A 22,676-nucleotide genomic window follows, 5' to 3' on the forward strand; every position below is an offset into this window, starting at 1 on the left:
TCTGCCCCCATTTTCTTGGTGACCTGCAACATCTCCGGAGAAAGAGGTGCATGGAATTCACACAAGCAGGACTTTGCTGTTGTGAACAAAGGAGTGGTATTAGCGGCCTCCACCACCCACCAGGTAGAAGAAGGCTTGGGTAGGGGGCTGGGAAGCAGTACGTTCAGGCTGGCCTGTACATTGTTCTAGAAAAAGAGCAATTTTCTTGTCACAAAGACTTCTGGTTGAAACTGACAGTCACTTGTGATCTTGTAAACCATGCATCTCAAACACGGCCACAACTTCCACATATGGCCCACACGTGATGAGGACAGAGGACACAAGTAGTGGGGACGCTTCCTCAACACAGAGAAACACATAAAAAGGCCTATGCCCCTGAATTATAGATTGGTTACTACCACCACCAGTCACCATATAGCATAGCTGGAGTTGAAGGGGCAATAGCCACTCTCCCTCAGAAACAGGGGCACTATTTTGGCCTTGATGTCGTCCAAGCGTAGGTCTCCTCACAAGCATCAAAGAAAAAGATGGAGCACCTCCAGTGGACTCGCGTGATTGTCTATTTCACTGGTTGAAAGACATTGGGCTAGCTAGGAAAAAATAGCAGGGTAGGACGACACGTTGTTCCCAAGCCGTGGAGTGGACTTTGATCCAAAAATATGTATTTCTACTCTAAGTCTTTTGGTGAGAGGATGGCAGGATGCAAGGCATACTTCTCTTTAGGAGGTGTTCGTTGCAGTAGGATGTCAGCTAGAACAGCTATGATGATGAAAATAATGGAAAACTATTTCCTCCAAAAATGTATGTTGCAAAGTGTCCACGTTTTTATTCTGCAATATACTAGAGGGGTCTGTTAGTCGTCTTTTGGCACTGGGTGGATGCATGCATGGGAGGTGTTTACTTTGCCATTAAAATTCTAGATGCACAAATAAGTCAAAAAATGAACATACAATGTTGACAAAGCCTATCCAAATATAATATCATATCCTTTCGTTCAATTCAGTTGACAATAATTCACTGTAGTCTAATTTCTACAGTTACTACAGTTCCAACATCCTTTTAGCAAAGCAAAGCCTGGCCTACAAACACATCATAAAGGGAGAACAAAATCTACAATTCCAAAATGTTCCTACAGTTTTTCCTGCAAACAAATCCAAAACATTGCATGCCCTGCCCTAAAACATTCAAAAAAATTCTAAGCTATCCCAGTATGCTTTCCCTTCTTAACAATCCGATGAGAGCAAGTATTTTGTTCTTATTCACGCTAGTAATGGCTACGTTTTAGAAGGAAAACACATTCTTATGATGGTGTTTGTTACTGCCGTATAAATCATTGTTGAATCTTCATATATAATATTATGTAAATTCTGGATTCATTACAATGACATATTGAGAGCCAACAGGAGGACAGCTGGCATGGTGCATAATCTGTTCCACGGTCTCAAATGTGTCTAAAGTAGAGTAAAGAGAAGCAAGGCATATTGTGAACATTGTAGAGGGTTCAGCTGAGTGGTAGTTTAAGGACAGAGTGTTAAGTACATGTAGTGTTGTATTGGCTGACAGACAGATGGATGCTAGCAGACCTTGCCAAATACACTGCCTAACCACTGTAATATCTTGTAAAAATAATTGCTTTAATGTGAACAGCAACAAAGATCACACCAGCAAAGATGCTGAAGGACTTCAGTTTAAAGTGATATGGCCCACTCCACCTCTTGTGACAAAAGGTAAATTCCAAGGTGCTCTCAAAAATTTTGAACAGCATCACCAGTACTGGCTCTTGTGTCTGTTGGCCGCCACTTACCTGTGATGCAACTGCAGGGCTCCTTGAGTAAATTCCTGCACTTACGTTCTTCCTGTGGATCAGGGGATGTGAATAGCCGTAGAGGTGGGGGAATGTAATGAGTGCTGGAAGCCCCACTGATCCTACACAGCAAGCATTGACACAAGATTTCAGTTCCACTTAAGACACTGGGTTCCTCAAAGTCTTAGTCTTGGCTCAGATTTGCATTAAAGTGTAGTGGTAATGAGAACCGTTTAACACATATTTGAAAATACATTAGAAAGACAATAAAGATGTTAAGGCCTCAAAATGTTGCAGGGGAATGGTAGTTGGTATAATCTGAGGCGAAATATCCTAACATTTTATTAAATATTATGCCGTAGGAGCAAAATATATCTTTCTATCTTTTCTGATAACATAGTGTGTTTTCGCTGATAGAAGAGATGGTGTGGCAGGATCTAATTTGTAGGATTTCTTATTTTTTTGTTTTTTTGGCTGGAGCTAAGCAATCCTTTCTGAAGCACTATTGCCGTCTAGTCCACTTATTGAAGTGCTTGCTCCACTGAGCACCAATCCTTTGGGAAAGTCTTCCAAGATGGCCGCCTGGTAGGAGCTCCTGTTAAGAGCTCCTAGTGCTTGGGATCCCACTTTTGGATTTATCCCTGTTAGCACCCACTATTCTTAAGGAATTGAACTACAACAAGTAACTGGATTGCACTCTTACCTGACTGACGGAGGTCTGGAGCCTGCTGAGTCCCGCGATCACCCCACCTGCACCGGACTGTTTATGGACATTGGCGGAGACCGAGACGGATAGTCGGAGCCTGCCGGAGCCTGCTGAGGGTCTCGCACACGCTTGGGAGGCCATCGCCGGGAGTCTACCCCACCTTCGACTGGCCGCTGCGGGACATAGCTGGGCGGAAGATTGAGGTCTGGAGCCCACTCGTCTTCAGGCACCCCCACCTGCACCGGACGTTGCCCGGACTGAGCGGTTGGAGCACCGGGACAGACTGGACATTGTTGGAGACCGAGACGGATGGTCGGAGCCTGCTGAGGGTATCTCACACGCCTGGGAGGCCTTCGCCTGGCTGCTGCGGGACATTGCTGGACCTTAGATGGAGGTCTGGAACCCACTCGTCTTCAGGCACTGCTCAAATTGATGAGGGCAGAGGCTTAGACCCTGAGCGGCCCCCGACGACCCGCAGAACAGATCAAAACGGCAAGACCCCCCCCCTCCCCCCCTGCGGAGAGTGCTGACGGGGGAACAGTAAGCCCTGGGAGCCTCCCTGTTGCTACGGAGGCCCCGGTTGACTTATCCCTGGTGCTGGAGCGCCAAGCCCTAAATCACACGGCTCGCGGCGGAAGGACCTCTACCCTCTCCCCTCTCGTCGGAGTGCCCACCGGGTGCTGTGGCGGTGGTTCACCGGAGCATCCAGACAACGACGGAGCCCCTGGACAGTAGCGGTTGGGCTGCGGTGCTGCTTCAGAGAGCTGGGCAGCAGGTCGGCTGGATCGCGGCTTCAGCAACCCCCGGGAAATCCACAGTGCGATCACACACGGAGCGAAGTCGCTTCACAGCCCCGCCCCCTCAGGAAGTGCACTGAATAACACAAAACAACGCTGATAGCACAACCATCGGCTATCATGTTTTAATGGAGGTTTTTATTTTTTTATGGAGCCTACAATTGAAAAAGAGGAATGTACACACCGACAACCTGGAAAAAGGGGCGTGATGAAGCCAGCAGAGCAATCATCTCATACAAAAAACGACCCCGGACTATGGCAAGGTATCGTGCTTCTTGCTCAGTTTTTCATTTTTAATTTGCACCACTTTTTAATTTGATTTACACGACTTTACTTCTGAGATCCTTCTGCCCAAAATGGCTGGGGCCATAAAATTGTAGTATTTACTCGCCTCCATTTCCCTGAAACCCTCACAAAACCAGTTCTATTGCCCAAAATGGCTGGGGTCATAAACCTGCAACAACAAATCGCCAGACCCTCACAAAGCTAATTTAAAACACTGCCTCCCCCTGGGCTCTCCAAAATAGACATAGGACTCCCCTCTACCCTCCCAGTAAGATAGAAACAGGACTTCCTCGATCTGCCCCTGTTTAGTATATGAAACTTGTCTACATCCCTGATCTCAGGACATAATAACAAACAAAGGACTACTATACTCTTTATCTCTCTATCTTGGCGGCCATCTTAGACTAGTCATTCCTCATCACTTCACCATGCCTAACGAAGCGGCCATCTTAGGCTAGTCAAAATCTCTACCCTTCCATACACACTTCTTAACTTCTCCACCCACACCTTCCTCGCACACACCATAGCTCTTTTCCTACACCTACCCACACATCCCCCCTCACCTACCTCTTCCCCTTCTTCCAACATGGAACCCACGGGCAAACACACATATAAAATTAATTACCCCCCAGAGCTCTCCAAAAAAAACGCAAAACGTTTTAAACACAACTTCTTAAAGTCCCACCCTGAAACCCCCTTTTTAGACACCTACTTCTCTCTTATCAATGGAGCTAAGAGCACCGATATCATTCTATACACTATACGCAGAGCACAATGGAGAAAAGCATTCCTCACCCTACTTACCATCTCGACCACCAGGAAAACTGCCCATGGCATAACACTTTCCACCACACCATCCCAACTCTACCCAGCTAGAGCAACCATCACTATCTACAACAACGGCACTATCTTAATTCAATCCACAGACAGAAACCTTGACCTATTTGACAACCTGTTCCCCACTTTCAAAGAATACATCTCCAACCCTCAGATCCCACACCATCCGGCCTCCAATCCCAACATCCTCGACTCCTCAGCACCTCCTACCACTAACACGCACCTCCTCCCTCCCCCCAGTACTCTACTCTATCACCCCCCGGCTACAGACACTTCACACTCCTCAATCCCAGACGCGGATCTCCCCTCCTCCATCAACACCCCCACCCCCTCTACCCCACCCCCACATAACCAGCACCCTACACTTCCGACTAGCTTCTCAGAACACCCCACCTCCCCTGACTGCACCCCACACAACATGACGCTCTCCCAACCCATCTCCCCCCCACACTTTGCACTCCCACCACTCCTAGCCCTCACTCTTCCCTCAACCTCTCCCCCCACTCTCAGTCCCCACTACCCCACCGTCACCCCCGCAACCCCCAGCCTCCACACTTCCCCCAATTACCCTACCCCTCCTATCACTGATTCCCTGCCCATTAACACCAACACCATCACTAATCCTTTCACTCCCCTCCCCCCCCAACCTCCCTACCTACCCGAACATCAACACACTCACTAACACCTCCAACCCTTTCACCAACACCTCCACCCCACTCCCCCCTACTCCAGTAACCTAGACACCCGCTCTCCTTCAGTGCCCACCCCCAACTCCTTACCCAACCCCACGCTGGACATGATTATGTCCACCCTCCTCCAAGTGAAAGAAGAACTCCACACCCTCAAAGAGTTACTCCTCACACACCCCAGACACCCCCTTCCCACCACCACTTCTCCACCTAACAACATATCCCCCTCACATCCTACTCACCCTACCACACAACACCCCCCACATTGGCCCTCTATCCCCTCTAGCAATCCCACCAACTGCCCCCGACGCACTATCAATACACTTTCGGACCTCGACATACACACCCTACTCCGCACATATGTCCCGGTTCCCCAAAACTACTTAGCCACCACACACCTGTCCATCCCTACGATTCTCTCCAACCCCCTCAGGCACCCCACACAAAACAACAGAGGCTCCGTCTCCAACAACCTCACAGAAGTCCCCCTCACTCTAGATCCCTCCTCCTCCCTCTGCACCCCCAGACTCAAATGCACACTTCTCAACTGCAGATCAGCCCAAAGACACTCCTCGGAGGTCGCTGATCTCATCATTACTTTGGACCTTGACCTAGCCATCCTAACTGAAACATGGTTAACTGAATCTTCTACTCCTATCATGGATATCCTAGTCCCCCCTAACTACTGCATCATTAGACTTGACAGGCCTGACAAGACAGGCGGTGGAATCACATGCATTTACAGGAGCAACCTTTCAGTTAATAAAGTCACCGCCCCCTCTCTTACCTCCTGTGAATACATCTGCCTTGATGTCATCAGCGAAAGCAACCCTGTATGTTCACTACACATCATCTACCACACACCTGGGGACAACCTCACCTTCTCCCAACAACTCATGGACACAATCTCAACCAATTCAGGACGGCAAAACACTCAAATTTTCCTTGGCGATTACAATCTCCATTGGAATGATCGCAGTGACGCAGTGGTTAATAGCCTCAAAAACTTCCTCAGCGCTTTTGACCTCACCCAAATATGCAACAGTCCGACCCATGACAAAGGCTCTTTCCTCGACCTTATCATTTCCAAAGAGGGCACTATTCAACTTGAATCAATCCAACCCTGTGACTGGTCAGATCACCATATTGTCACATTCTTCATCAATGAAAAAGTTAAACTTAACCCGGTCCAATCCTCCAAGCCCAAAGTTTGGAAAAGAGACCTGAAGAAACTCAACCCAAACTCTTTACCCCCTAACAGCTGCAATCTCCTACTTCCCCCTACCGGCGTTACGAACTTTCAATACTTAACTGATCACTATCTCAACGCTATGACCTCAATAATCAATGAGGCTGCACCGATGCAACTGAAAAGAGTCTCCACTAAGATCTCCAACCCATGGTACGACGGGAGTCTCAATGATGATAGACGGGCCATGCGAATGGCTGAGCGCACCTGGACATCTGCTCCCTCGGCACTGCACCTAAAAACTCTGAAGAAAAAGAGAAACGCCTACTTCAGGAAAATTAAACGCTCAAAATCAGATTTCTTCAGACTCCAGCTCGACCAAGCAAAAAAACGTCCAAGAAAACTGTTTGAGCTCATCAGAACACAATCCAAGGAACAACCCCAATCACTCTGCACTATGGGCGTTGCACCTTCCTGTGAAGACTTCTCTGCTTTCTTTAACCAAAAAACTGACAACATAAGGAGCGATCTCCTCATTGACGCAAGCCTTTACTCCAAACCCCACTGCATAACACCCACTGAACCAAAAAACAATGCTACATGGTCATCCTTGGGCACCTACTCTGAAGAAGAAATTGACAGACTGCTCAGCACCCTGAAACCATCCAATCACCTCGCTGACCCCCTTCCTGCTAACGCTGTAAAAGACTTCACCCCTTTGCTCCTCCCACTCTGGACTAAAATTATTAACAGCTCACTTCAACAAGGAACCATCCCTGACTCCCTCAAAGTTGGACAAGCCACACCTTTACTAAAGAAACCAACAGCCGACCCCACTGATCTAAACAATTACCGTCCTATTACCAACATTCCCACTCTCGCCAAACTGTTGGAAAAATGCGTTCAACTACAATTGACAAAACACATAGAACAGTTTGATCTAAGAACAGTTTGATCTCCTCAACCCTCATCAATCAGGCTTCCGAGCAGGGCACAGTACTGAAACTGCTATGACTCACATAATTGGCGACGCCCTCCAAATTTTAGATCAAAACGATACCTGCCTCCTCATCCTTCTTGATCTCTCTTCAGCATTCAACACCGTTAAACATGAGAACTTACTCAAACTTTTAAACACAAGAATGGGTCTTTCCGGGACTGTTCTCCAGTGGTTCACTTCCTTTCTACACAACCGGTCTCAGAAATTCAAGAGCAACAACTTGATGTCCTCTCCAGTACCTGTATCGTTAGGTGTCCCCCAAGGATCCTCCCTATCCCCAACATTGTTCAACCTAGTTATGGAACCTCTCACCACCTTGCTACAAGCATCCAATGTACACTTCCACATGTACGCCGATGACACCCAACTATATCTCAAATTACAATCCCCCAAAGACATTATGCTTCTGAACTCAATGATCAGAAACACCCAAACCTGGCTTGCCGATAAACACCTCAAACTCAATGCTCTGAAAACTGAGTTCCTTCTGATCTCACCTCCCGCGAAAATCTCTACCACTCAAACTTGGCTTAAGCACCTAACTGCACTCAATGTCCAACCGACCATCGTGGATTCAGCAAAATCTTTAGGCATAACACTTGACGGCAATCTCAACATGCAGCAGCATATCAGCAAGGCAACTAAGAGAGCGAACTTCCAAATAAATACCTTGAGGAAACTTAAACCCTTCCTCCCAACCAAAGACTTCCAAACTGCAGTACAAGCACTAGTCATCCCTCGCATAGACTACGGCAGCATCGCTCTCTGCGGTCTCCCCCTAACTACAACTGCACCCCTAAGAGCTTCGCTAAACCCGGCAGCGAGACTCATCACTGGATCTAAAAAACACTCACATATTTCCCCTGACTTTAAATCCCTGAACTGGCTGCCTTTTGAAGCCAGAATACATCTGAAAATTGCCTGCATGACGCACAAGGCTGTACACCTGAACTCACCCGGCTACCTCACTCAGAAGCTGACAATTTCTGGCGGCTCCAGAACCACTAGAAAGAAGCACAAACAATCTTCTGCTGAAGCCTCGAAGATTCCGGAAGGAAAAAACTTACAAACGCTCCTTCTCAGGAATGGCGCCCAGGATCTGGAACTCACTCCCTCCTGAAACCAGGCTCATCTCCTCCACTCCTCTTTTTAAGAAAGAAGTAAAAGCTATCCTCATGGCTAAATACACTTGAACTATTACTTTGGACCTTTTAAGACTCTGCGTCGATCTGTACTAATTGTCTGATCTCTTTGCTCATTTGTATTACTTGTATTATCGACTTACCTGTTTGTCTATGCTCCCTCCTATTTGTACTATTTGTACTACTGACTTACCTGCCTGACTATGCTCCCTCATGTACCTACCATACCACTCACTTATTACCTACAATTACGCTATGCCCAAATGCCTGTTATGCACTCTCCTGTACTTACCCCTTGCCTTTGTAAAGCGCTCTGATATCTGCAAAGATCTTGTTCGCGCTATATAAAACTTTCAAATAAATAATATCTGTTAGTTTTGGTGTTTGGACACACCAACATTCCAGTCCTATCTGGATGGACATCAGGGGTCAAACTTCACTATAGCAGCCTACTCTTCTGTTGCGAGGCAACACTATAAATTCCTAATTCCATGTCACAAGCTGATGCCCTGCAAATATTTGGGGAGAGAGCCTCATCTCACAATAAAATCCTCCATCACAATATTTTTATATAAATTGAAAATTAATAGTTATGTTTGATTTTATAATAGAAAAGATATGGAAAGACTGCCCGTGGTGTTAATCTGAGGACATGCAAATGCAATTAGAATATATTTGTTAGTTCTTTTCAGTGTAATAGATTTACATTTAAATTATTCTGCTGTCTACATTGTGTTTGGGAATGGTGGTAGGTATGGAAAGGAAGACCGAGAAATCCTAGAAATATAGTGCATTTAAGACCACAAATAAGTTGAAAAATAACCCAAATGTTGTAGTTGAACTTCTCACCAACTACAGAACTACGGTTTCGTGACTGAAGTAGGAAACGACCAATAACTGTCTGCAGTTAGTAATAACTAGTGTGTTAGTAGTCTTCCCAGAGTTTGAACCAGCCTGACCTCTGCAAGACCTCAGCAAGACCTCTGCAACGTTCAAGCCCAGTTTTAACGATTCGAACATCATATACTTTCAGTTCAACCATGTAGTCCTAACAAAGAAATCAAATACTGAGAAACATTTGTGTTTGAGACTAGCAATGTCCCCGAACAGGGTTCCAGGACTAGTGTGCTTTAATGTGAAGTACTCAACAGCAGAATCAAACGTATTCCTATAGGTTGTTTTTTGCCAGTTGTATTGTCGTTCATTAAGTCACCATCTTAGCACATGAAGTATGAAACAACCCTATGGATGCAGGATTTCTGGTGTTCAAATCTTTTTTTTTTCATAGCGCACAATATTCCCTCAGCTGTGTTTAGCTCCAGGTAATCTATGATCTGCATCATCTCGTGGCAGACGACATTGTTGCTGCCCTTGAAGGGGTTGCTTTACAACTGGAGTTTCTTGAGCTATTGACTGTGCAACAGAGCTTGTTAAGAAACACACTATGATTGTGCACGCTGGGTGTCTGTATCACGCTGTAAGGCAGGATAAATGGTAAACTGTTGCAGGAGGTGCCCATTAACTTTAAATATTTTACATTGTTTTATTATTTTTTATAATTTTGCAGGTGGACCACTTGCTTCTGTTGAAAGCAGCTCTCATTCTCCAAACCTGTCAGCGTTCTCGTCATGTCTTGGCAGGTTGCATCCATTATAAATGCAGGTTTGTATTGAAATCAATTAAAACTATAATGTATTTGGCATCTTGTGGTGTGTCTCTGATGTTATGCATATGGCTTTTAAAATTATTTCTTCATCAAATTCCATGTTCAATTACATTAACAATAACAGTTGTTTCCACTGTTCTTTCATTTTCTACCTTCTTTCCCATTTTCCCTAACTCCCATCTCTTTTAGTATTCTCCTCCTTTCTTTTTCTGTTCCTCTTACTACTTTCAACCCTTCTTCTCTTCATTTCTCCCATGTCCTTTCTTCCTCTTTTTCCCTCTAATAATGATGGATGGATGCTAGCAGACCGTGCCAAATACACTACCACTACATTCCCTGGCTTGAATCCTCCCTAAACACTCCCCTTTGTCTCTCATTTTCCTTCTTCATCCTTTCTTTGCATACCTTCCCTTCCTCTTTCATTGTTCCTACCTTTCTTCCTTCCTACCTCTTTCTCCTTGCCACATTTCATCCTTCACTTTCCTTTTCCTACATACTTCCTCCATTTTCCATCTTTTAACTATGTGCATCCGATTTCCCCTCTTCCTTTCTCCTTCTTCCTTTTCTTTCTCAGTCTTTCTTGCTGTTGTTTCTTTGCTCTCTCGTATATTGTTGCTCCCTCTTTCTTACTTGCTTCTTCTCCTTCTCATTTTTGCTCCTCCTCCATCTTCCTTCCTTCCGCCTCCCCTCTTCTTACCTTCCTATTCCAAAGACCATGATTTGTTAGGTGATTCTTGGACCTACTCACTATCCTTCATGTAAGTTTTACATGCCTGTAAAATTGCATCAGTATTTGGTGATATGAAGCCCATATGTTAGGCTAAGGAAAGTCTAGCAGACTTTTAGCAAACTAAATGCAGCTTAACTTGAGAGTATAGTTCCAAATTGAACATAGTTTTGTTATGCCTTTCAATCCTTCTTAGAATCATTATGTATACAAGTGATCGCTCATTCATTTCCACAAGTCTTTCTGTAATTGAGGAGCATGCATGCACCAACTATAACAGTCTGAATGAAACAACAATAACGTTCTTGCACAAGGCAACATATATTGGAAAAAGGGACTTCATATATTCCTCACTGTTAACATAACTTTCATAATTAATGTGCATAATGATCCAAACCCAGCAACCTATTGATCTAATGAAAAATTAAAAGAGCATGAGCTTCTGCAGACCTCCAGTTAAAAAATCAGTTGCCTCCATAGTAAAATACAATCTATCTTAAAGTGGTCTTGGTACTAACAAATATATTTTCATTACCTTCCAATCATGAGAAGCCCAATTTATTTATTTATTTATTTATTTATTTATTTATAACAACATTTGTAGAGCGCGAACGACGGCCCTGGGGCATCTCGGCGCTAAATAGCTGCTGTGTTTAACCCACGGAGGTGTTGATATACCAAGGTTATGAGAAATCAAAGATTAAAAAGCCAAGTTTTGAGGCTTTTTCGAAAAGACCAGAGGGAGGTACTGGTCTTAATTGAAAGAGGGAGAGTATTCCACAATTTCGGTGCCGCCACCAGGAATCTTCTGTCACCCCAGTTGACAGTTTTAGTTCGGGGGACCACCAGGTCAGAGGAGTTGGAAGAGCGCAGTGTTCTAGAAGGACAGTAGGGGGTTAGGTTTTGAGTAAAGAACACTGGTCCGGTATTATGTAAGGCCTTATAGATCAGACACAGTGCCTTGAACCTAATCCTCTTTTTCACCGGGAGCCAGTGAAGTTGTCTGATAATTGGTGAGACCGGTTGGTGCTTAGGGATACGCCCTAGGAGCCTGGCGGCTGCGTTCTGAATAACCTGCATCTTGGCTAGCACTCTCTCCTGGGCACCTAGAAACAAAGCGTTACAATAATCCAGGGTGGAGAGAACCAGGGCGCTCACCAATGTTTTAGCGAGATGTTCAGGTATAAATGGCAGAATTTTCTTAATGAGCCGTAGTTTGTAAAAAGCTGAGGAGGAAATCTGGTTGGCATGAGGTAAGAAATTCAGTCGATTGTCGAATAGGACACCCAGGTTCCTAACCTTATCGACCGGGTCTGGAGGCTGGCCCATAGACGACGGCCACCATAAAGAGGACCAGTCCGGGGAGAGATTGCCGAAAATTATGACTTCTGATTTCTCTGAGTTTAATTTCAGGCAATTGTGGGCCATCCAACTACCAATTGCCTGCATGCCCTGATTGAGCATGTTGGCTTTTTGTGGCCCATCTTTCTTGACTGCTAGGACCAGTTGGGTGTCGTCTGCGTAGGACGTTAGGCTCATCCCATATGCCCTGATGACTTTGGCTAGGTCCGACACATAAATGTTAAAGAGTGTCGGACTGAGGGATGAGCCCTGGGGAACTCCACAAGGTATTGACAAGGGGGAGGATTCAAAAGGTCCCACGGTGACAACCTGGGTCCTATTAGCCAGGAAGGAGGCAATGAGATTTTTGGCGTTACCTCGGATCCCTATACTCTCGACACGGCCGACCAAGGTGGTATGGTCGACCGTGTCGAAAGCCGCCGATAGGTCCAGTAGGATCAGAATGGCTGATCCTCCGGCGTCCCGGATGGATCTAATGTCATCTGCCGCTTTGACAAGGGCGGTCTCAGTTCCGTGGTATCGGCAGAAGCCAAATTGCGAATCGTCCAGCCTTTTGTTCTCCTCGATAAAGAGGGAGAGTTGGGCATTCATAATTTTTTCCACGATTTTTGCTAAAAGTGGCAGGCTAGCGATGGGTCGGTAACTTTTAAGTTCTTCTTTATCAAGGGTGGGCTTCTTGAGGAGTGGTTTTATAAGTGTTTTCTTTAAGGTATCCGGATAGGAACCTGTGGAAAACATAGAGTTACAGATCTCAGTTATGAGCAACCCTTCTGACCTGTACACTGTGTATTGCATTTACACCAAATGCAAAACAATGTATTTTTTTATTTAACTGGGTTGTGCACAGCCCCAATAACTAGAGTGAAAGAAATTACTCTATCTAAAATTTTCCAGACTCACTTTTATCGAATGAACTTTGACTCCTCTTACGAATTTAGTTTCAAGGGACAATTTTTCATCTCCTCAGCAAATTCTTTATTGTATGTGAGTTTGCAATGTTGCAATTTCTAAAGGTCATAATATCACCTCTCTAATTCAACTATTCATATTTCCATTCAATTCTCAAGGTTATCCAGCCCTCCACTCGGTGAACATCTCGGGTGTCTCCAATGCTAATTTTAAATTCCCCTTCAACTTCCACTATGAATGAGCCATGTTCGTAACATCCACTGCAATCCCAGTACCAGCTGAATTGTAGATCCTCAGTAGCCATCCTCTTAAAGCAGAATAGAAACTGAACCTAATTACAAAAAATCACGCTTAGACAGCTCATCAGCCATAGAGCAAGGAAACTATAATGAAATAATTGTTCAAAATGTTCTAAGCAACATGGGTTTTATCCCATTGGTTCTGCTTGTTAGTCATGAACTCCAACCGACATCTGGTATATGATTTGTCATACTTTAGTCAAGTTGGTTGATGGAATCAATTGTGTCAGCTTTTCTGGTCTAGTATCTTTCATAAAAAATATAATTTCACCATGTGCCCTAATCAGTTGCATGATTTACAAATAATTCAGGTAGGTATCCCTGTTAGTTATTCATGCAGATTTTATAAAGGAAGGATAGAAACAACAATTAGTCTTCTATTTTGCCCTCTATAAATTAGTTATTGCAAACATTTTAAAAAGTTACCTCGTATCAGATCTGCTGGTTTCACAAGCTACAAAGAATCATGTAAATGTTTCTCAACAACTTCTGTTGTTCAATTATACACTTTTTTTTGTAAATTCTTGAAATATCAATAGAGATTCCGTACTAAAGTGCAACGGCCTTCACAATCTTATTAAAGTATTGCAGTGGGTTTCATACTTATAATGTTATGTAAAATGTTAATTGTAAGATGATAATTTTTTTAATTAGGAGTTCCTGAGTGTACACTTGATTTAAAGATGATTGCTATAAATGTAAGAGCTGTTACAGGATGACTTTTATTTTCATGTACGAAATGTATATATATATTGCATTTCTATAGTGCATACCTAGGCAGAAGGCAGCAGAGGTGTGCACGGTCAAAGAAAAGCTTAAAGTCAATGAGCAGTTGGTTTGTGGATGGTTAATACATTGTGCTGTATTGCTCATTAAAGACGCTCCTCTTCAACTTCTTCCTAAATTGGATCAGTCTTGTGGTGGTGATGATGGATATGTTAAGTTTTTCTAGGTCTTGGGTGCATAAATATGAAAGGCATGAAGCAGCTGACGTTGAAATGCTGATATTTGTATGTTTTTTTAACCGAAATAAACTTATGATAATCATTCAATTCTTAAAGTTATATGGCTATTCTGTGTTCAGCAAATGGCCAAATACTTCCTGTCTTTACCATCTCTGCATCTTCTGCACTGCATTTCCTCCTTGAAGATCATTATACTTAATTGATAGTCGCTGACTTGCTTTTGAGTCTTGATTAATACAGTAGGTCTGCATGAGGCTTTCCCTGCTTATGAATTGGCAATTTTGCAGTTTTCTCAGAATGCCTCTGTTAGTTTCATCTACCACTTGAAAAAATGTGATCATGTGTCTCGGGTATGAGAGACCTTCACTGGTTGGCGGTGGAGCAGAGAGTTTACTTTAAATGTCTTATCTGGCACATAAAACTCTTTACACTCCTGAACACTGTAGCACCTCTTCCTGCTTTTCTCCCTATGTTCTGACGCACACTCTTTGCTCCAAGTGCATGTTCTGCCACTGAGACATGGAACAATCCAGTTAGAAGAGTTCTGAAAACTTGGCTATTTGGGTAGCCTTTTGCTTCATGTATTTTGATTTATATATTTCCTTCCACTTAATCTATTTGCTCCATAGTCCCATGTGTAGGAAACAATCAAATCAAGCAAAATATGTACAAAGGCAGTCATGGAGAGGTTTTGAAATGGCACTAATGCTCAAGGTTGTCCCTTAGTTGATTGGTTTGCTTTATGCACCAAGTTTTGGTGGGTAAGTTTGATTGGAATTTGAGGACTGTTTAGTATGTTTTGTAATTTTTTTTAACTGGCCGATTGACTTCAGTGATGTGCTTTCTGATTTCTTATCATTATGAGAATGTAAAACAGATAAGCAAATCAGCATTTCATAATTTAACATTTGTAATTGAAGGCAATATTAAACAAAAGTATTGCTTATTTTAATCATCACAAGATATTTATCACATTCCTAAATATTTCATTATTTGCATTTTTTTTAAACTTGATTATTGTAGACCAACTTATCAGTTAAACTTATTTAAATACATGTTCAAGTTATTTTTAGATTCCAATTTACGTCTTCAAAACACTTCTAGACCTGTCTGATCTGCGCCTGTTTGATTCACATATAAGGATTGTTTAAAATTGACTTATCATTTTCATATGACATTCCTTAAAAGTCCAGAGATTAATTTCTGTTTTGTTTAATGATTGATCTCACCACTAGCAGGGAAAAGAAAATTAATTTTATTTGACTACTTGATAAGCCTGTTACATACCTGCAATAAACCAAAAGGCTACTCCAGTTTCCTAAATTGACTGTAATCCTTAATTCTTTGGCTTAAAAACTACCTATGTCAGACCTATAAATGTTTACATGAGGACAAATCCATGTCATATCGAGCCAGTCACCTTTTTGGCACCAAGGGCAAGTGGGAAGAGCATGAGCTCCCACATTGTGGAGAAAATCTGGGTAAAGAAAGGATCTACTTGGAGGGAAAGTGCATGCACCTAATGTTGGCTGCTCTAATTAATTAAGTTGATTGGTAATATTAATTTCATGTATAAAGGATAGGCATTTCCTAGTGAGGTACTAGTGTCTATGTAGGTCAATGACTGGGAGTGTGACTCTGCAGGAACAAATGCTTCACACACCTAGATAGGGGTCATGCTTCATCATTGGGTGTTTTCTCCATGGTGGGCTGGTGCTACAATGCCCAACAGGCACCCTCAATGGGGTGTCTTTACCGGAGAACTTTACGTCTGTCGTTTGGTGAAGTGTGGGGAGCTAGGAAGGAGATTGGTGTTTAAGTGTAGGAAGTGTGGAGTTAAAAATTGGATGAGAGGTATTTCTCAGGGAACACTTTAATGAACAAGATCTCCTACTTATATTAAAATATGTTAGTATACTCGTTAGGCCTGGGGGAATCTTGGTCTTCACAATGCCCACCCTCCAAATTAGAAGTTAAAAAGCTATACTGGGAATGGGTAGACTCCAAGATACATGCTAATTCAAATTTTGGCCCCCTGACAATTAAGTTTCTATAGCATAAAGTAGGGCGTAAAATTGAACCCTTTTTGGATTTTATCCAAAAACCTAGAGATAGGACTTTGTTTTTTAAATTTAGATACGGATCTTTGCCTGTTAATGAGACCACGGCAGGTTGGAAAGGTATGGAAAAGATAAATCTAAATTGTCCAGGTTGTAGCTGCCCGAAAGAATCCCTGGGGCACTTTTTATTTGCATGTTCAGCTTATACACATGTTAGGAATAAATGGCTGAAACCGGTCTGCAAATCCGTGGGCGTGAATGATCATAGAGCAGCCCTACGCATTATGTCAACTAATACTGCCTCAATGTATATTGTTTGTGGGGTCGCAAAATATTTAGCGGGGGCTTGGTCAATTCGCTCTACATTACTTGGTGATCCAAAAATCCGCTGAATTAATTAGCTAGCTTTATTAATTCACTTTTCAGTTTTGATATATCCTTGTTGTTGTACTTTGGGACAGATTGTTTTTTTCTTTTTATGTTTTCTGTTTGTATGTATGTATGTTTGCACTTTTATGATGATTTTTGTCGAATAAAGTATTTACAACAACATATTAAAATATGTGATACTATCTATTAGAATTTAGTTATCTTAGATAGCGATAGGTTAACATGTTTCCATCCTTCGTGTAGCCATAACAGTGATCTAGTAGCTATTCTTCAGGATTGATATTTACCTAATCTACTTTGTGATTGGAGTTTTAATTTATAGGTTCATGGATTTGCTCTCAATCACATGTACATTAAAAAAGAATATAAAAGAATAGTTAGTAATACTGTTAGTGCAGCACCCTCTATCTCTTATGAAGTTTCTATGTAAAAAATACTAGATCAGTAAAAGTATGCATAATGGGCCCAATCTTAGTGGCTGGGAGTGTTTGTCTAGGTATCAATATTGCATGCTTTTTGCTTGCTTGGTACTGCATACATTTCTCCTCATATTTTGATTCATGTGTGCTATAAATGCCCCTCCATTTGCAAATAGCTGTGGGATCAAAGCTAATGCTAGAGCATCACTAACTTCCGCCAGTACAGCAGCCGAACAACCTAAGTAGCGATATTCAGATCTTCAGCATGCCCATTGAAAACCTAACTGTAGTTGCATATTAAAGCATAACTTTCCCTTTAATCATTATTTGACTTCCTAGAATATTTCAAAACCAAAATGAATACCATTTTGAAAAGCAAATGTTGTACTGATTTAAAAAAAAATGTTTTTCCCACTTCTGTACTTCTGTATGGAATTATATCCGCATAACAGTACATAACGTACATTTTAATTAAGGATCTACAGCATCATTCATTCAATCTTTAGGACTCTTCCCTGGTCGTGGAATCTTAATTTGGCTTTACAGCTTTTAATATTTATGTGTTGATTGTACTTATTTCTGCATGATATACAAGAAATGTTTCCCACTCGCTACTCTTGATGCTCTAGATGTCAATTCATCCACCTACACTGATAACCTTCTGTCTCCTTCCTCCACAGTGCCATATCTACTGTGTTCTTTCCCATGTTTATAATAGCGTTTATACATTTTCTAGAAATAAATCATTCAAATGACTGATATATTTACCACTAATGATGCCGAATAAAATACATGGTATTACTGTTTTTTTACCTCTATTTGATTTATGATAATGTTTAATTTGAAATGTTTAGCTAAGCTATGACTCATGGAGCGGACGCGACTGGGGTATGAGAGTGCCTGATCTGTACCTATTTAACAACAAGGGGTGGTGATGGACAGAGTTTCTGAATTAAGCAGAATACTCTCACCCAGTCAAGAGATCAGGGCTAGATCCAACACCGTTTTTTAGCTCACTGCACCATCCCAGTTCAGAACCTGGCTATATGCAAATTAGTCTGTTCCTGTCCCAGTGCATGATGGGAACAGGGCAAACCAAACTACCAAGCCAATTCTTACACTGGGAAGGAAACAAGCTTCCGGGGACCGGTTTCTGGCATTTTAGCCGTCGTCGGCCCGGCTTGCTTGAATCCTGATGGTGCAATGAGCAAGGGACTCACATCTGAGTATATCCTTCCACGCTTAGGGTGGACAAAATATTACGCGACTAATTAGGAGCGTGGTGTGGCTAAAACACGAAAATCACACTGTAAGGAGTTGACTTAGTGTGGCAGGGCGCAAGAAAATTGTTCTTACGCTTTGGGTTATTAGCCAAGGCTTCCTGGAGGGAAGCAGTAAGGGGATGACCCTATGGGAGAAAAAGAAGATAGGCTGCAGGGGTTAGGGACCTGTGAGGAAAGAAGCGCTTACCCAGTTTGTTGTTTCGAGGCTTGTCAGGTTTGTCATACTCGCAGTCTTTCTGGTCAGCAGACCAGAAAGACAGTAAGAACAATTTTCTTGCGCCCTGCCACACTAAGTCAACTCCTTACAGTGTGATTTTCGTGTTTTAGCCACACCACGCTCCTAATTAGTCGCGTATTTTCACTCTGATGGCACCACCAGTACCATCACACCTAGCCGACTATAGTCCTCTCACCTTGCACTATAGATCCGGCCACCAAAGCATTGTTGACCATATGTCTAAATTGACTACTGACTCTCTCTGTAAATGTTTTGTCCTTGTCCTTAATGTTTGTTTGTACAGGTATGCATGAGAAGGGAATCCCCCTCTCACATATAGAAAAACGCCTTAGTGAGTGTATCACATAGTCTGTACCACAACACTAAGTCTGTTTTATTTCACCACACCTTTTAAAAAACGGTCCTGAGGAAAGCCAGAATACTCTAAGGCACTGGCTGAAACATGTCGACCATCTGAAGAACGCAGGGGGCAGTAACTCGCCACCCTCACGCGTCCTGTAGCCTTACTTTTAACCGCTGGTGACGGCCCAGTTATTAAAATTTAATTTTCCCTCGGGTACTGGGACCACCACCAAGCCGTTTTAAATCACAACTCACTCAACCTCACTCACTGCACTCTCAGCAATATACCAGCTCCGCTGTAATCAGGCGTCGTAGCACACCCGGGACATACTAGGTGTCACTGGGTGGGCCCGATGATGAAGCATGCCACCAACTAGGTCGGTGGGTGAGGGCTTCATAAATACACCAACAAGGTGCCCGTGACAGAACTAATTAGAGTACTGCAACACTTTGGTCAACTTCAGCTAGTCCTCTTTGATTAATCACATATAAACCCTCGGGGACACGGACTAGCTCTCTCCCTCTTGTTACACGCATTGGTATTTTTAATCACTGTTGTTGCTGCTATTTGGTGCTATCTGCCGGTTGTACGCTGAGCCCCGCCCCAGCATTTCCCCGTTCCACCGCGGGTTAATTATCCCGATCGAAGTAGAGGGAAAGTCTGTTTCCGGGTAGGCGGTGGTCTAGTGGGGCTGCTGGGACGGATATAAACCCACATTGAAGGCGGAGCGTGCAGCGGACGCGACTGGGGTAAGAGAGTGCCTGATCTGTACCTAGCGCTAGCTGTTGACACTCAAAAGCTGATTTAATAGCTTTTTAACATGTAATTTTCATTTTGCGCCGTATTGCTATTTTTAATCACTGTTATTGCTGATATTTGGTGCTATCTGCCGGTTGCACGCTGAGCCCCACCCCGGCATTTCCCCCGTTCCACCGCGGGTTATTTATCCCGATCGAAGTGGAGGGAAAGTCTGTTTCCGGGTAGGCGGTGGTCTAGTGGGGCTGCTGGGACGGATATAAACCCACATTGAAGGCGGAGCGCGCAGCGGACGCGACTGGGGTATGAGAGTGCCTGATCTGTACCTAGCGTTAGCTGTTGACACTCAAAAACTGATTTAATAGCTTTTTAAAATTTAATTTTCATTTTGCGCCGTCTTGGTATTTTTAATCACTGTTGTTGCTGCTATTTGGTGCTATCTGCCGGTTGCACGCTGAGCCCCGCCCCGGCATTTCCCCGTTCGACCGCGGGTTAATGATCCCGATCGAAGTGGAGGGAAAGTCTGTTTCCGGGTAGGCGGTGGTCTAGTGGGGCTGCTGGGACGGATATAAACCCACATTGCAGGCGGAGCGCACAGCGGCGCGCCAGAGTCAGGCCCGTCTGCGCCCGTCCGCGCCAGACCGCCGCCAGATTGCCGCCAGTTCCCCCTTCATGTGGTAAAAACGTCCAATGGACATTAATAAATACTCTAGATCTGAGCTTCTTTCCCTTAACATTCCCCTTATTTCCAGTAACAGAGACCTTCCGCAGCAAGCACTGTTGCCCCCACCTAGTCACCTGTGGAGAAGCGTGGCTCAGTGGTTAGAGGCGGCCGTGGACCAGGGTTTGATTCCCCGCCTCGGCGGGTCTCTGGCTCAAAAATTCCACGGTCTCGACAATTCTCGCTCCGGTGCCTACTCAACTCACGGGGTAACACTCTGCGACTCTGGGCAATAGCTTGCTTAATCTCCACTACGGCCCCTCGCGGAGGGATGCCTGGCTTTCACCTTGTGGATACCCTGCCGGGGTATCTCACAGGGGAATACCAGGACGGGTTCCCTAAGCAAGCGCTTAGATACCGGGTCGGTGATTTGCGCTATATAAATACATGTACATTTACATTTACATTTACCTCATATGTTTGTACGGGAATGTGCGTTCCCTCCCTAAGCATGCTCTTGAAATATGGGCTTTACTGGACCAGGAATCACCAGATCTCTTTTTCATCACGGAGACCTGGCTCCAAGAAACATCCTGCCCGGATTTAGCTATAGCTCTACCTACGGGTTACAGTATTCTAAGATTAGATAGGACGGCTAAGAGGGGAGGAGGTACAGCAATAGTTTATAAGTCATCCATAAAACGTTTGGCCATTGACACACAAATTACTGAATGGGGCGAATTTCTTGTCTTCTCCCTAGACCTAAATAACAGAGAATCATGGAAGGGAGCACTTGTCTATAGACCACCAGAAAATAAAACCCATTTTGCCACTCAGCTGCTGGAAATTTAGGCCAGCATGTTTTAGCATGTAAAAAGTTTTTGTTAATCGGAGATTTTAATTATCATATTGAATTGCGGCAAGACACATACCTCTGAATTAATGGACAACATTAAGGCAATGGACCTAATGTTATTAGAAACGGCCCCCACTCACAAGGCCGGACATACTTTAGATTTCCTATGTACCAACTCTCAGGAAGTTCAAATTGTCGAACTCTATCCAATCCTATGGTCTGACCATATGATAATAAAGTTTAATATCAGAGTTAATGCGATTAAATCTGCCCACTCAAAGAAGGTAAAAATGAGCAGGCCCTGGAATAAAATCAACCCTGACTCCTTTGCTAGCGCTTTTACGCCCCCCCTGTGACCCACAATTCTGATCCAGATAAGGCGGTAAAGGACCTAGACAAAGCAATCAATATGGCGCTGGATTATATTGCCCCAAACAGCAAACTAAATGCCCAAACACTAGGTCCCCTTGGTTTACACCAGATCTAAAACTAGCGAAACAGGCTATGAGGTGTACCGAGCGGAAATGGCGTAAAACAAAAAACCCTTTGGATAAACAGTTATACAAGTCGGCACATAAAGAATATATGAGCCAGATAGCCGCAGCGAAGAAAGCTTATCTAGGAACCAGAATTGAATTAGCTGGTAATTTGCATACGGTAAGATAAGTATACTTGTAAAGCGCACTGTTACTCCATCTCGGAGTGTCCTGGCGCTGTATACCGCTGGGGAACCCGTCCTGGCTTTCCCTGTGAGATGGTCCCTCCTGGGCATCTCCAAGGTGAAACCAGGCATCCCCGGCGCTGATGGGGCCGTTGTGGAGATTAAGCAAGCTATTGCCCAGAGTTGCAGAGTGGGACCCATGGTTAGCGTAGGCACCTCGGCGAGAATTATCGAGTCCGCGGACATTTACCCAAGACCCTGCCGCGTCGGGAATTGAACCCTGGTCCCGGACCGATCTCTGCTTCAGGGTCTGCCGCTTCTAACCAGTGAGCCACACTTCTCCACTATAAAGAATTATACTCTATAGTAAAGGAATTCTCCAATCCTTCTTCCTGCCAGCCACCTACCATCGAGTCCCAAGAATGGGCTGACAGGCTCTCCATCTATTTCAAGGATAAAATAGATGTAATTCATAAAGCCTTTCCCAGAGAGACGGAACCTCCGAATGTTAAGGACAATTCTACAGATCCATCTAATTCGCCCACCCCTGAATTAACATCCCTGTCTAAACCCCTCTTTGAATTCCATACTGTTACGGAGGAAGAAGTCATTGATAAATTAAAGAAAGTAAA

General features: G+C 43.7%; 1 protein-coding gene across 2 annotated transcripts in view; it reads left to right on the forward strand.

The window, feature by feature from the left end:
* The window catches only part of HPS4 (HPS4 biogenesis of lysosomal organelles complex 3 subunit 2), a 287,681-nt gene that overhangs the window by 118,898 nt on the left and 146,107 nt on the right, over nt 1–22,676 (forward strand). For both annotated transcript variants that reach the window (XM_078667309.1, XM_078667310.1), the window contains exon 7: nt 10,017–10,111. In XM_078667309.1, coding sequence (XP_078523435.1) covers nt 10,017–10,111 — 95 coding nt within the window. The remainder of the gene's footprint in view (nt 1–10,016; nt 10,112–22,676) is intronic.

Source organism: Lissotriton helveticus, chromosome 11 (assembly GCF_964261635.1).
Source record: "Lissotriton helveticus chromosome 11, aLisHel1.1, whole genome shotgun sequence".
In the NCBI taxonomy this organism is placed as follows: Eukaryota; Metazoa; Chordata; class Amphibia; order Caudata; family Salamandridae; genus Lissotriton; species Lissotriton helveticus.